Source organism: Capra hircus, chromosome 11 (assembly GCF_001704415.2).
Source record: "Capra hircus breed San Clemente chromosome 11, ASM170441v1, whole genome shotgun sequence".
NCBI lineage: Eukaryota > Metazoa > Chordata > Mammalia > Artiodactyla > Bovidae > Capra > Capra hircus.
Genome location: NC_030818.1, coordinates 24,865,635 through 24,879,880, shown reverse-complemented (window position 1 = coordinate 24,879,880; position 14,246 = coordinate 24,865,635). Strand labels below are relative to the sequence as shown.

At 39.6% G+C, this 14,246-nt stretch overlaps 1 protein-coding gene across 5 annotated transcripts in view; it reads right to left on the bottom strand.

Annotated features, from left to right (window-relative positions):
* The window catches only part of MTA3 (metastasis associated 1 family member 3), a 217,128-nt gene that overhangs the window by 103,813 nt on the left and 99,069 nt on the right, over positions 1 to 14,246 (bottom strand). For all 5 annotated transcript variants that reach the window (XR_001296256.2, XM_005686589.3, XM_013967589.2 and 2 more), the window contains exon 4: positions 13,148 to 13,274. Coding sequence is in view for 4 of the 5 variants with exons in the window: in XM_005686589.3 (XP_005686646.2) it covers positions 13,148 to 13,274 (127 nt within the window). In the remaining variant the exon portion in view is untranslated. The remainder of the gene's footprint in view (positions 1 to 13,147; positions 13,275 to 14,246) is intronic.

The window sequence follows — 14,246 nt, the reverse complement described above, 5'->3', positions numbered from 1 at the left end:
AGGAACCACAGAAGCTCATCAAGACACTACCTGAGCCCAGATTAAAGGGGTCACAGCAGCTCATCAAGACACTACCCGAGCCCAGGTGAAAGGAACCACAGCAGCTCATCAAGACACTACCTGAGCCCAGATTAAAGGGGTCACAGCAGCTCATCAAGACACTACCTGAGCCCAGATTAAAGGGGTCACAGCAGCTCATCAAGACACTACCTGAGCCCAGATTAAAGGGGTCACAGCAGCTCATCAAGACACTACCCGAGCCCAGGTGAAAGGGATCACAGCAGCTCATCAAGACACTACCTGAGCCCAGGTGAAAGGGATCACAGCAGCTCATCAAGACACTACCTGAGCCCAGGTGAAAGGAATGTAGGCACTGCTCCACACCCTAATCTTGTCAGCAATCCCATCCTTGAACCACTGCCATAAAACCCCTCATCAGATCCTTCCAGGATGGGACACACAGTTTTCAAAGGCAGGAGTCCCCTGTGTCCCCACTTTGCCTAGAAAAACAATAAGGCTATTCTTTTCTATCTTATCCAAAACTCTGTCTCCAAGATTCAACTTGGCACCAGTACACAAAGGCCAAGTTTTCAGCATCAAGACTGCCAGGAAATACCGTGGGCTTTTACAAAGAGAAAGAGAGACCAGAAAGGAAAATTCCAGTCTTAAGAACAGAACCTGGAAAAGCCCATTATATAGCCTAACAGAAAGAAGTCTACCAGCAGTCTGTCCATATAAATGTAGCTCCTGTTTGGCCTCACTATTCCCTTAAGTTTTAAAAAAAGTATAGACAACTATGAATCACTTAATATTTGCAAAAAGATTACAGAACAAAAGATAAATACAAAAAACTTTTTTAAAAAACCTGAAACTAGAGGAAACAGGGGTGACTTACAAAACAAAGAGAAATTTGAAGATACAATCAGAATGTTTAAAAAATTTGTGAGAATAGTACATTCATAAAACAAAAATAGGATGTATTGAAAAGGAACATGCAGAAGACAAAAGGTTGAGAAATTCTAAAACTATGGTTCCAAAATTAAAACATCACCAGACAGACGATAAAATTCAAAGATCTGGCTCAAAACCAAAAACAAATAAGCAAGTTTTTAAAAAGTAAAAAAACAAAACAACAAAAACAGGAGACAATCAATCCAGGAGATCTAATGTAAAAACAGTTGAGGAAAAAAAAAACACTTAACAATTTTATTAAAAACCAGGCAGAGGAGATGAATCTCAAAAGAAGACATAAAGATGGCCAACAGGCGCATGAAAAGATATTCAACATCACTAATTACTAGGCAAAAATAAATCAAAACCATAATGAGATAGCAACTCACACATGCGAGAGCTAGAATTGCTATCCTCAAAAAGTCAAAAAATAACAAGTGTTGACAAGAATGTGGAGAAAAGGGAACCCTCATACACTGTTCATGAGAATCTGTGCAGCCACTATGGAAAATATTAACTGTTAACTGTTAATTGCTCAGTCACGTTCAACTCTTTGTAACCCCACGGGCTGACTATAGCCTGCCAGGCTCCTCTGACCATGGAATTTCAGGCAGAAATACTGGAGTGGGTAGCCATTCCCTTCTTCAGGGGATCTTCCAGACCCAGGGATCAAACCCAGATCTCCTGCATTGCAGGCAGATTCTTTACCATCTTGGGTTGGCCAAAAAGTTCACTCATCCATAAGATGCTATGGAAAAATCTAAAAGAACTTTTTGGCCAACCCAATAGTATGTTGATTCCTCAAAGATTAACAACAGAATGATCATGTTATCAAGCTATTCCACTTCCGGGAATTCATCCACAGATTATAAAAACACTAATTTGAAAATACATGTATTCCCCACTCCTTGTTCACTGCAGGGTTATTTATAATAGCCAATACATGGAAACACCTGAAGTGCTCATCACCAAATGAATGGATAAAAATGTATGATATTTATGCAATAGAATATTAATCAGCCATAAGAAAGAAAGAGACAGTGCTAAGTCGTGTCCAACTCTTGAGACCCTATGGACTGTGGCCCTCCAGCCTCCTCTATCCATGGGGTTCTCCAGGCAAGAGTACTGGAGTGGGCTGCCATTGCCTTCTCCAGGGGATCTTCCTGACCCAGGAATAGAACCCAGGTCTCTAGCATTACAGGCAGATTCTTTACCAACTGAGCTATGTGGGAAGCCCAATCAGCCATAAAAACAGATGAAAGCTTGCCATCTGCAACAATATGGATGGGCTTTGAAGGTACTGTGAAAGTGAAATAAATTAGAGAAAAAATATACTGTAAGATTTCACTCATATGTGGAATCAAACAGATGAACAAAAAAACAAAATAAAGGAACAAACCAAACACATGGATACAGAGAAAAGAAGAGTGGTTACCTGAGGGAAAGGGGCCTGGGGAGGCTGAAATGGGGAAAGGGAATCAAGTGCATGGTAACAAAAACTAAATTTCAGTGGTAAGCACATTGTAGTGCATAGTGAAGTAGAAATACAATATTGTACATAGGAAACTTATATAGTGTTAGATGCCAGTGTTATCTCAAGAAAAAAAACAGTAATAAAACAAAGGCTATACTAAATTTAAAAAAAAAAAAAAGGCCAAAACCACTGGCAAAGACAAAAAAATATTTAAAATATTAGGGGAAAAAAAGCTCAGCTATGAAGACAGTTGTCTTCCAATTAAAATCATCTACCTCACCACCAGGGATTCCCTCATAGCTCAATCGGTAAAGAATCTGCATGCATTGCAGGAGACCTAGGTTTGATTCCTGGGTTGGGAAGATCCCCTGGAGAAAGAAATGGCAACCCGCTCCAGTATTCTTGCCTGGAGAATCCCATGGACAGAGGAGCCTGGCAGGCTCCATGGGGTTGCAATAGTCAGACACAACTTAGCAACTAAACCACCACCACCACCTCATACCAAGGTCATCACTGAAACTGCAGAACACAACAGGTAAGAGAATTTTAAGTTTTCAGTTCAGTTCAGTCGCTCAGTCGCGTCCGACTCTTCGCGATCCCATGAATCGCAGCACACCAGGCCTCCCTGTCCATCACCAACTTCCGGAGTTCACTCAGACTCACATCCATCGAGTCAGTGATGCCATCCAGCCATCTCATCCTCTGTCCCCTTCTCCTCCTGCCCCCAATCCCTCCCAGCATCAGAGTCTTTTCCAATGAGTCAACTCTTCCCATGAGGTGGCCAAAGTACTGGAGTTTCAGCTTTAGCATCATTCCTTCCAAAGAAATCCCAGGGTTGATCTCCTTCAGAATGGACTGGTTGGATATCCTTGCAGTCCAAGGGACTCTCAAGAGCCTTCTCCAACACCACAGTTCAAAACCATCAATTCTTCGGCGCTCAGCCTTCTTCACAGTCCAACTCTCACATCCATACGTGACCACTGGGAAAACCATATCCTTGAAGGGAAATTTGGGTAATATGCAGAGTGTGGGGAACCTATGTGATATAAACTTCCAATGACAATAGATGTTTGAGGACAACGGGGTTAGTCATCTTCAACCCAAAATTCAATTCCAAGCCAAATTATGTACCACATGTGTAGTAATAATCTATGAATTTCATTTCACAATAGCATACGAAGTTTTAAGAAATACGTAAAACAGAGATTAAGTCTGATAAACTTGATAGCCTCTGCTATTGTTATACCAGAGAAGGCAATGGCACCCCACTCAAGTACTCTTGCCTGGAAAATACCATGAACAGAGGAGCCTGGAAGGCTGCAGTCCATGGGGTTGCTGAGGGTTGGACACGACTGAACGACTTCACTTTCACTTTTCATTTTCATGCATTGGAGAAGAAAATGGCAACCCACTCCAGTGTTCTTGCCAGGAGAATCCCAGGGACAGGGCAGCCTGGTGGGCTGCCGTCGATGAGGTCGCACAGTCGTACATGACTGAAGTGACTTAGCAGCAGCAGCAGCAGCAGCAGCTGTTGTTATACACTAAAATATGAAACTAAAATTAAGAGTCATAACTAAAAACCACAGAAGCCTTCCAACTAGTATATGAAGAGGAATAGTATAATCAGAATATCACCACTCCATACGAATGTGATTAATGGAATTCCAGGTGTGTATGTGTGGCAGTCACTCAGTTGTGTCTGAATCTTCACAATCCCGTGGGCTGACTATAGCCTGCCAGGTTCCTCTGTCCACGGAATTCTCCAGCAAAGAATACTGGATTGGGTAGCCATTTCCTTCTCCAAAGGATCTTTCCAACTCAGGGATGGAACCTGGGTCTCCTGCATTGCAGGTGGATTCTTCACCCCTGAGCCACCAGGGAAGCCCGCATTGCAATGGAGCTTTCATGAAATTATCAACTTGCGCTATGTATGCAAGTCAGTCCTGGCTTTTCTATTCTACCCCACTGGTTTATTTCACAATCCACTTACCCATACTGTCCTACATCAATTACTGTAGCTATGCTGCTGATGCTGCTAAGTCGCTTCAGTCATGTCCGACTCTGTCCGACCCAAGAGACGGCAGCCCACCAGGCTCCCCCGTCCCTGGGATTCTCCAGGCAAGAACACTGGAGTGGGCTGCCATTTCCTTCTCCAACGCGTGAAAGTGAAGTCGCTCAGTCGTGTCAACTCCTTGCCACCCCACAGACTGCAGCCCACCAGGCTCCTCCATCCATGGGATTTTCCAGGCAAGAGTACTGGAGTGGCTTGCCATTCCCTTCTCCGACTGTAGCTATACAAGTGTCTTAATATCAAATGATATAAGCCTCTAACATTTTTATTCTTAAAAACTGACTTTATCATGATTCTCAAACTTTTAGATCTCAAGATCTCGTCACATTTCTAAAAATTATTGAGACCTCAAAGAACGCCTGTCTTTGTGGGTTATATCTATCAATATTTACCTTAGATAGATATTAAAATTTTAAATTTAACATCAACTAATTTAAAATAAAAATAAATATTACACACTAGCAAATATTTGCTATTAATAACTACTATATTTTCTCCTCCAAAATTAATCAGAACAGTGGCATTATTTTACAGTTGTACAAATCTCTTCAATGTCTGGCTTAACAGACAACTATGTTTTCACATGAGTGACTAGTTTACTTCATTTCCAAAAAACATCCACCAAATGGTCATGTCTTAAAAGAAAAACATAGTTCACCTCTCAGTGGCTTTTTCAGGGAAACATGGTGTTCCATGACAAAGGTGGCTATTTAATAGTTCAGCTCATATTTCAAACAAGACCATGAGTTTTCTTCTCAAGATAATCATCATGCTTGCGTATACAACAAAAGTGATTCATGCAGACTTCTCGTTTCAGTACATGGAACACTAAAAAGATGTGTGACCTCTTTTTGTTCCTTTCAGTTTTATGGAGGTATAATTGACCTACAGTGCTATACACGTTTAAGGGGTAGAGCACAGTGATTTGACTTAGCTACATCGTAAAATGAAGATGTGTTATCTCTTGAAATAGGGAGAGGCGATGGGTTGCACATTATCAGTACCCTGAATGCCAATGAAATATACCCTGTATACTGTACAATATTTAATATGCTGTGTGAATTTTTCTTCAATTTTTTTAAAAAAGGCATTTGAGATTTATTAAAATTAAAAAACTGTACTGTTTGGCAAAGGACATTCTTAAGTGTAACTTGCCTCTTTTTCCCTTTACTTTTTATTGCAAATACATACAATACAGTGATAACTACAGTTTGGTGACAATGACTTGATTACAGCTGGCTTGGTGCCAGCAGTTGACCCACCATTGCTTTTGCACATGGTTTTGTTTTGGCAAAATCAATACAGGGAAAAGCTAAGTAACATCCTACTGTTGATATGAAGATAGTTTTGATCTCACAAGGCCCCTCCTGAATGTGTATGGGGGGACACCAAGAAGAATACGAACCATGCCCTGAAACATTCTTGGTCCTTTCCATTACCACAGATTTTGGACTCAGCTTCTTAATTTATACACACACACACACACACACACACACAGGACCCTGCTAAGTTTTTATTTGGAATCACATTGAATCTTTAGATCAGCTTGGGAAAACAGACATATTGTTACACATTTACTTTACTAAGTCTTTAATTCCTTTAGCAATACTCCATAGTTTCTATGTGGAGTTTTTATACATCTTTTCCTTTTCTTCTTCTTTTAAGACATCCTTATAATTTATTCCTAGGTGTTTGATATTGCTTGATGATATTGTAAATCGTATCTTTTTAAACTTAGCTTTTACCTGACCTCTATTCACACCATATAGATAAAACAGACCTAAATATAAAAGGTGGAACAGTAAAACTTCAAGAAAACACAAGAATATCTTCATGATCCTAAGAAATCTTAGCCCAGTCCAAGACAGTTACACTTGGATTGGTTTCTAAATGAGCACCAGCCTTTCTGAATGACAAAGTGTTCTTTCTTTTTGCTGGGGGGAGCGGGGTCCAGGACACACTTATAGCAGTGAAAGCACCAAGTCCTAACCACTGGACAGCCAGGGAGTTGCCCAAAGTATTGTTACTCTCATTCTGCTACTTCAGATATATGAAACCTATCAGGCATGTCTGTTACTGTCTCAAGAATGGAAGTTTTCCAGCCTTTATTTAAGTGTCCTCCCCCTCTCCTCCTACTGTTCCATCATTCATTTTCCAACCATATTTCTCACAGATTTAAAAACAAACCAACCTAGAAAGAGCAAAGATGACAATAGCAGCACTGAAGAATAAACACCGCTTAACAAGGGAGGAAGCTGCACTTGGGGAGTGTGCATACCCAGAGAGCTTCCCATACCCAGAAACTCCCAACAACGCACAGTCCAAACCCAAAGAGCGCACACAAGGTAAGAAGAGAAAACCACGCTGGAGATACACCAAAATGTCAGTGCTGCTGGGTGGGGAGATTACAGGGGTTTGTGTCTGCATCTTTTTTCATGGTTGTTTTTTTTTTCCCCCATTTCAACAGTAAATCATAATTCTTCCATTATCATAAAATAAACAATAAAAGTTTATTTTATAATTTTAATATGTAGTAATATGCAATTTTAATATGAAGTATTTTTAAAAAAACATTAAAATGGGCATATTCATAATGTACTGTGATGGGAATATGAATTGACAGAATAATTCTCGAAGGAAACAGCATTTTGCAAAAAAATATTTGGAAAATGTACCCCTAAATTAGAAATAGGTCAGCTATCCAATGTAGCTAATATAACAGTAGCTAATGTTACCACTTTACTACTACTGGGGAAGGGGGGATAAAGAAGAGTTTTTTAGTAGATTCCTGCCTATTCTGTCTTCATTAAAAGCAGCCAGGTTGTCAGGCAATGCATGGAGTGAAAAGGAACAGAAAACTGGCATTTTCCCTATCTAATATACAAATTTTTAAGTAATACTTCTTCCATTATATGCCTAAAATGTTCTCACTTCAAAAAAGGTAGAAATATAGAAAAGCATAAATATGAAAGTTGCCTGCATTTTCTGATAGTAAAATAATCCTGAAATCTATCAAATACCAAGTTCCTATTTATATTTATGATGCAGACTCCTACTTAGGAATGAAAATCTCATTTATTTGCAACAAATATCTTTAAAATTCAATACACAAAGTAATTCTTCAATGAATGTATCACTATATATGTTTCTACACCCTTTCCTAAGAGCCTCTGTTAGAGAAAACCAAAAAGTGGAATTGCTCGATCAAAGGATATTCACACATTACAATTTTATTTCTCTGACTATACTAACACTTGAATATCTATGAGTTATCTATCTCCCTACCCTCATGATCACTGGGTGTTAAGACAAGAACTTCAGTATTCCACACCCCAAATACCTCTTATTGGCTAGAAATTCTTCCATTTCCCCCTTTCTCATGCTTGCGATATATGGCTTGTAAATTCATTTTGTCTGGTGATGAATAATATGTATACAGTATAGACTTCCTATGCTCAGCCTAGCCCTCCATGTAAAAGCTCGATGTTGACTCTGAATATCTCACTTTCCCTCAGAGTCCTGAGCAACCTGGGATTCCATACATCAATCTTTAATTTTCACGAACAGAGAAAGGCACACAACCTAAAACTTCATTGAAGGTTAGGAGTACTTGAGAGAAGATTGTTCTGTTGATGACTTTTATTTCCTTAAAGACAAAAATAAACTTAAATGAAAACTATGAAAACTTCAAAGTCTGACTGACTGTTGGGTACTGTGTTCTACATCAAGCGGGAGAAAGAAGAGACAATGAGTTTCTAGAATCTTACACTCCAAGATGATGTCTGACGTGAAGAACCAAGACAAATTACGCATAAAACCCAAGATTTTTAACAGCTGCTAAAGGAGTTGGACTGTGAAGAAAGCTGCGCGCTGAAGAATTGATGCTTTTGAACTGTGGTGTTGGAGAAGACTCTTGAGAGTCCCTTGGACTGCAAGGAGATCCAAACCAGTCCATTCTAAAGGAGATCAGCCCTGGGATTTCTTTGAAGGGAATGATGCTGAAGCTGAAACTCCAGTACTTTGGACACCTCATGCGAAGAGTTGACTCATTGGAAAAGACTGATGCTGGGAGGGATTGGGGGCAGGAGGAGAAGGGGACAACAGAGGATGAGATGGCTGGATGGCATCACTGACTCGAATGGACGTGAGTCTGAGTGAACTCTGGGGGTTGGTGATGAACAGGGAGGCCTGGCGTGCTGCGATTCACGGGGTCGCAAAGAGTCAGATACGACTGAGCGACTGAACCAACTAACTGACTGACAGTGGGTAAGAGTCGGCCTGAGCAGGCAAGAGACACAGGTTAGACCCCTGGTCCGGGAAGATCTGGACACGACTGAGCGACTGAACTGAACTGAACTGAAACATACTTTTTTAACCGAATTAAGAAAGTTCCTTATTTTGGAGGTGAGAATGCAGAAGCAACATAGCATTGCTTGAACCAAGAAAAGTTCATTATAAACTGTAGCTGTAGCCAGTCTTCTATGGGGCAATGATGGTGGGGATAGTGTAACCATAATCACATTCTGGAATCCCAAGCTAAAAATTGTTTAAGAGGAAAAAGAATGCAAGGTTTCCTCTGAAGCACCCTGTCATTAAGAGACAGCTTCAACACTATGTGCACCCGTATCTTTAAGACCTACTGTGTTGTCCTGTGCTTAGTCACTAAGTTGTGTCTGTGTCTGACTCTTCGGGACCCCATGGACCTCAGCCCCAAGGCTGCTTTCCAGGCAAGAATTCTGGAGTGGGTTACCAGGCCCTCCTCCAGGGGATCTTCCCAACCCAGGTCTCCCTCTTTAACAACTGAGCCACCAGGGAAGCCCTGAAAACCTACTGCTGCTGCTGCTGTCGTGTCAGACTCTGTGCGACCCCATAGACGGCAGCCCACCAGGCTCCCCGGTCCCTGGGATTCTCCAGGCAAGAACACTGGAGTGGGTTGCCATTTCCTTCTCCAATGCATGAAAGTGAAAAGTGAAAGTGAAGTCGCTCAGTTGTGTCCGACTCTTAGCGACCCCTACCAGGCTCCTCCGTCCATGGGATTTTCCAGGCAAGAGTAATGGAGTGGGGTGCCATTGCTGACACTAAATTTAGGTTCTGTAAGAATTTCTCTGGATTTTGTCAAGGTTAAGCAATGAGGAAGGCAGGATCCTCACCACTCATGCTCTGAGCGAGGGCCAGGTCTAACAACACAGATATAATGGTTGCTCTATCACTACTCGCTGCTCATAACAAGACTTGGAGAAACCATCCAGTCCAAAAGCCCTTCTGACAGGACGCGTTGGAGCCAATAATCAACAGGTACCTAACAAAATCCTTTTAAGACACAATGAAGCATGACTTCAAAGGCTGTGATCCAGATCCCAAGGTTGGCAAGCAGGAAACAATTGGCGCTAATTAAATATGACTAACTGGCTACACTAGAGGCAGAGAAGTGGTATTAATCACTACATATACAATGCTGTAATTAGCTTTAAAAAAAAAAAACAAGCTTTGTGCTTTCAAGGTAAGGAAAAAGTGACACAGGACCAAATGCAAGGCACATCCACAAACTTAGGCACTAAGTCAAGTCGCTAGTTCCCAGTCACTATTTACATCTCTAACACTACAATAGTATAGTTTATGCTTAACTCAGTTTTTAATTCAGTTCTGACCATTCAACTTGAGTAAATAAAAACATCATTTGAAAAAAGAAATAGGAAATTAAAGAGCCTCTCTACCCAACAAGCTACCAAAACGTAGCTTTCTTTCTGTCTCTGATATGCACGTTACAAACTCAACGTGAAGATCAAATAAAATACACGTAAAGCAAATGGAATAACACTTATCATAACGGCTCAATAAATATTACAATTTTTAAAAGCCAAGTTCAATAAACATGGACTGTATATAACTGAACACCGTGTTTTACACACACACACACCCCACACACACACTGTGATGGGTCTAGCTAGCATAAAAATAAATTTTACAGTGCTTTATATAACCCATGCAGCATACAATCTATTATTAGTGACCTAAGGCACTATGCAGGAAGCATGCTATCTCTTGCCTTCACTCCCCAAATAATGTTCCAAAGGAATTCACATGTTCAAACCCCACCTATCTCACAAACAAAAGGTGAATCGCTAACTCTCCCCAGAACTGCCCTTGTCCTATTCATTCTCTTTCAATAAAATAAAAAGGAAGTCCTGAAAAGCTGTCTCTTCCTGCCGCTTTGGAAGTTTGTAGCAGCTGGCTAATATTATAGATCACAAAAACTACAAAGACCTTAGGAATGCCTCAGTCAGGTTTTCTCCTCTGTTCCATACAGCACCAAGCAGATTCTGGGCACTCGACAATGCCTCTGAGAATAAAAAGCCAATATTCATCAAATTACCCCTCTTTGCTGCCAAAGAACAATGGGACTTCAGTAATTTTCTCCTGTTACAGCACAACAGATAGGGCACGACTTCAACATTAGCAAAATGTCAACATCACTCCAAAGTGCCCTTGCTCTACATCAACATGAGGGCTGGTTAGCACGGTGCCATGCTTTGGCCAGAGAATGCCCCTAATTTCATTCTGCTGTTTGAAAATGAGAGCCAAAGGTGAGAAAACACTACAACCCCTCAACTCTGAGAACCAAAAAAATCTGAAAACAAACGCCTCAAATGTCTATATCTCTTTCCCATAATTCGAAAGAATGGCACAGGGTAAATTCCTTAAGTTTACAAGCTGGGGACCTTGTCTCTTTTTTTAATCAAGCAGTTAGTGAGCTCCCTAACTGAGAATATATTCGGAAAATGTGTTCAACATGACTGAAGGATCATGTAGTCTATGTAATTTCCATGTTCAACAAAGGGATGTCTTGATAATTCCATTGCAATATACTGTCTCAGTCCTTGTGAAAGATGAAAAATACTTCACTAGTTTTTCCATTCCAAGCAATCTGTTAAAGGAAACCAACATTTCTTATAAACAGATTCCAAGCTATCAGGAGGGTAAATTAAAAATATACTTGCGTGTTTTGGATACATTTTTAAAACCATTTGTCAGATTCTCATTCTGGCAAGAGTCTTATGACTGGCCACATAACTTTTTGAGCTTAAAATGAATCTTTATATTCTAGCTTCTTCCAATTAAATGATAAATGCATATGGCTCTTCAGCATTTATTAGTTACCTGTATCTTTAAGAAAATTATAAAATATGTATTCATGCTTCATCTCTTTCAGCAAAAAGTAACTTACTTTCCTATTTTTTGAAATACCCCTATTTTTAGCTTAAATGACTGTTCCCACATTATCTGGCCTGATTATCTTTTCTAACAAAGGACCCTAAGTCACACAGAACATAGTAATACTAACTCTCACCAATCTAAGCACAGTGCTCCCTAAAAAAACTAAAAAAAAAAAAAAAAAAAAAGAAAAGCAATTATATATGTTAACTATTGAGGAGGATCAAGCTATCTCTGAAAAGATTTGGAAAAAAGGGGTTCTAGTATCTTTGTCATACATTTTCTGTCTTAGAAGATCTCTGTGTCCATTTCTGAAAAGAGCAGTACAAGATACACAAAGGTCAGGGGAATTGTGGAGTGTTATGAAGACCAAACCAGAGCTTCAGGAAGTCTCCAAACATGTTTGAGCCCGAAGAAGACAGACTTAGATACAATATAGACATTCAGGACTAAAGAGGAAGGGACAATTTTTTTTAATAAACAGTTATTACATTTTATTTCTGTATATAAACAGCTTTAAAGACAAGCATAACTAGTGAAGGGTGAATAAAAGAATAAAGATTGTGAACAAAATTTGAAGGAACTTCTTTAATACAAGGGGACAAAAACACTGCATCCCCCGACACCCACCGCCCTAGACAAGCTGCTCCCTGCCCACACCCATGCTCACCTGTTTCCTTTTACCAGATGCCCCCCCAATCTCTCAAAGACTGAGTAAATGCCAACTCCTTCTGAAGCCTTCCTGACACCGAGAGTCAGTAACTGCCTGTTTTCTGAGTTCAAACATTCTGTTATACCTCTAAGATGCACCTACTGCAGACAGCACTTACAAAGACCTTAATCTATGCCTAAATCTTACCACCAGCAGATGAAAAAGACCACCACCATTTTCCCCAAACTACAAACCAGGGACTGAATTTCACTTTTCATTCCATCAATGCACAGAGCAGATTCAAGTGAGTGAGCAGTAAAGAATAGGAAGTTTTCGTTCCAGAGGCCCTCCAAAATTAATAAATAAAAGGTCCTGTATCCTACAAGGTCAAGAGACACTTGTCTGGGAACCAGATCTTAGGTTCTAGTTCTTGGACCCTAATAACTATATTTTTTCCTAGGAATCTGGAGAAGACCAGCACTTCCCAAAACACTGTCTGCTGGACACTGTTCTGCAATACGCTAATAGATAACTTAAACGATTGGAAAAGTCCAGATTAAAACAAAGCCAACATGGTTACTTGACTGCATAACATGTGCAGGGCTTTAAAATGCTAATACAAACTATACATTTTCAAGATAAGACTACATAATGAAGCCCTTAGTGAACTGATTTGAGCAAGATTGTTGAGTTTGGAAAATGCTTCCAAAAGGTTGTTTTAGTTTTGTTTCTTTCAATTGTCACAGTATTTCTCAGAACATCAGACCAACATCTAAAAAGTTCTTACCTGATATGTGTGGCAGGCAGAGATTCATATTGGCGCGACAAAAAGAGTTCCCTATGTTTCAACTGATGTTTCTGTTTATCGGTCAAGTCAGCCTCAACTGTTGTTTCAGATTCTTCCTCAATTTCTTCTACACAAATAAAATTCAAAAAAGGCATTATTACAAACTGTATTATCTATTTTGGTTATTAAGATAGACTGAATCAGGCTTTAATTCAATACTTTGTTCAAACTAATTGATTTCAAGCTTACACATTTAACTTGTAATATGAATTACAACCAATTTAGTTACCTAGGCCTCAAAGGAAGAACTCCAATTTTAAGATGGCAGATGAAACAATGCATATATCTTACGCATCTTTCTTCCCCCAAGAAATCACACCAAAATAGCAAAGAAAATATACTAACATTTCAATGACAATAAAAAATGAAGCAACAATGGAAGATTTTCAACAATAACAGTTTTAGAAGATGGAAAGGAGACGTTAAAAAAATTCAAAAACACTACACACAGTCAAGAGGAGGAAGTGACAATCTATGTGTGTACAGAAAGGTTTGCTGTGGAGAAGTGTGGCACAAGGCATGTACTGACTCAGTCCTCGAAGATGCCAAGTATTGCGAGAAGGGAAAAGTGGGGTGAGATCAAAAAAGCAGGAGAAAAGCGTCAAAAGTCTGTCTATAACACAATAACTGAATCCCAGAATACTCCATTTAAAAATAGTATAATCAGAAAACAAATAGTGTAACATATTTCAAATTTGATTAACACAAAGAAAACTAATAGAATTAGAAGACAACACTAATGAAATCTCCCCAAAATTAAGACAACTGAAAACCAAAAGATTAAAAAATTAAACAAGAATTCATGTGGTCCAACATTCTAAAGTTCCAGAAAGAAACAATCGAGAAAACAGACTCTCTTATGTCTTTTGTGTGTGTGTGTGGAGGGGGAGTGGTGCAGGGAGGGGAGAAGGGGGATAAGGAAAGACTTATCAAAGAAATGATTCAAGAAAATTTCCCCTTACTAAGTATCCAGTAAGAATGAGTGTCCTGATTGAATTACCAGCAAACTTAACTTTTTTTTTTAAGTAATGGCATGAGA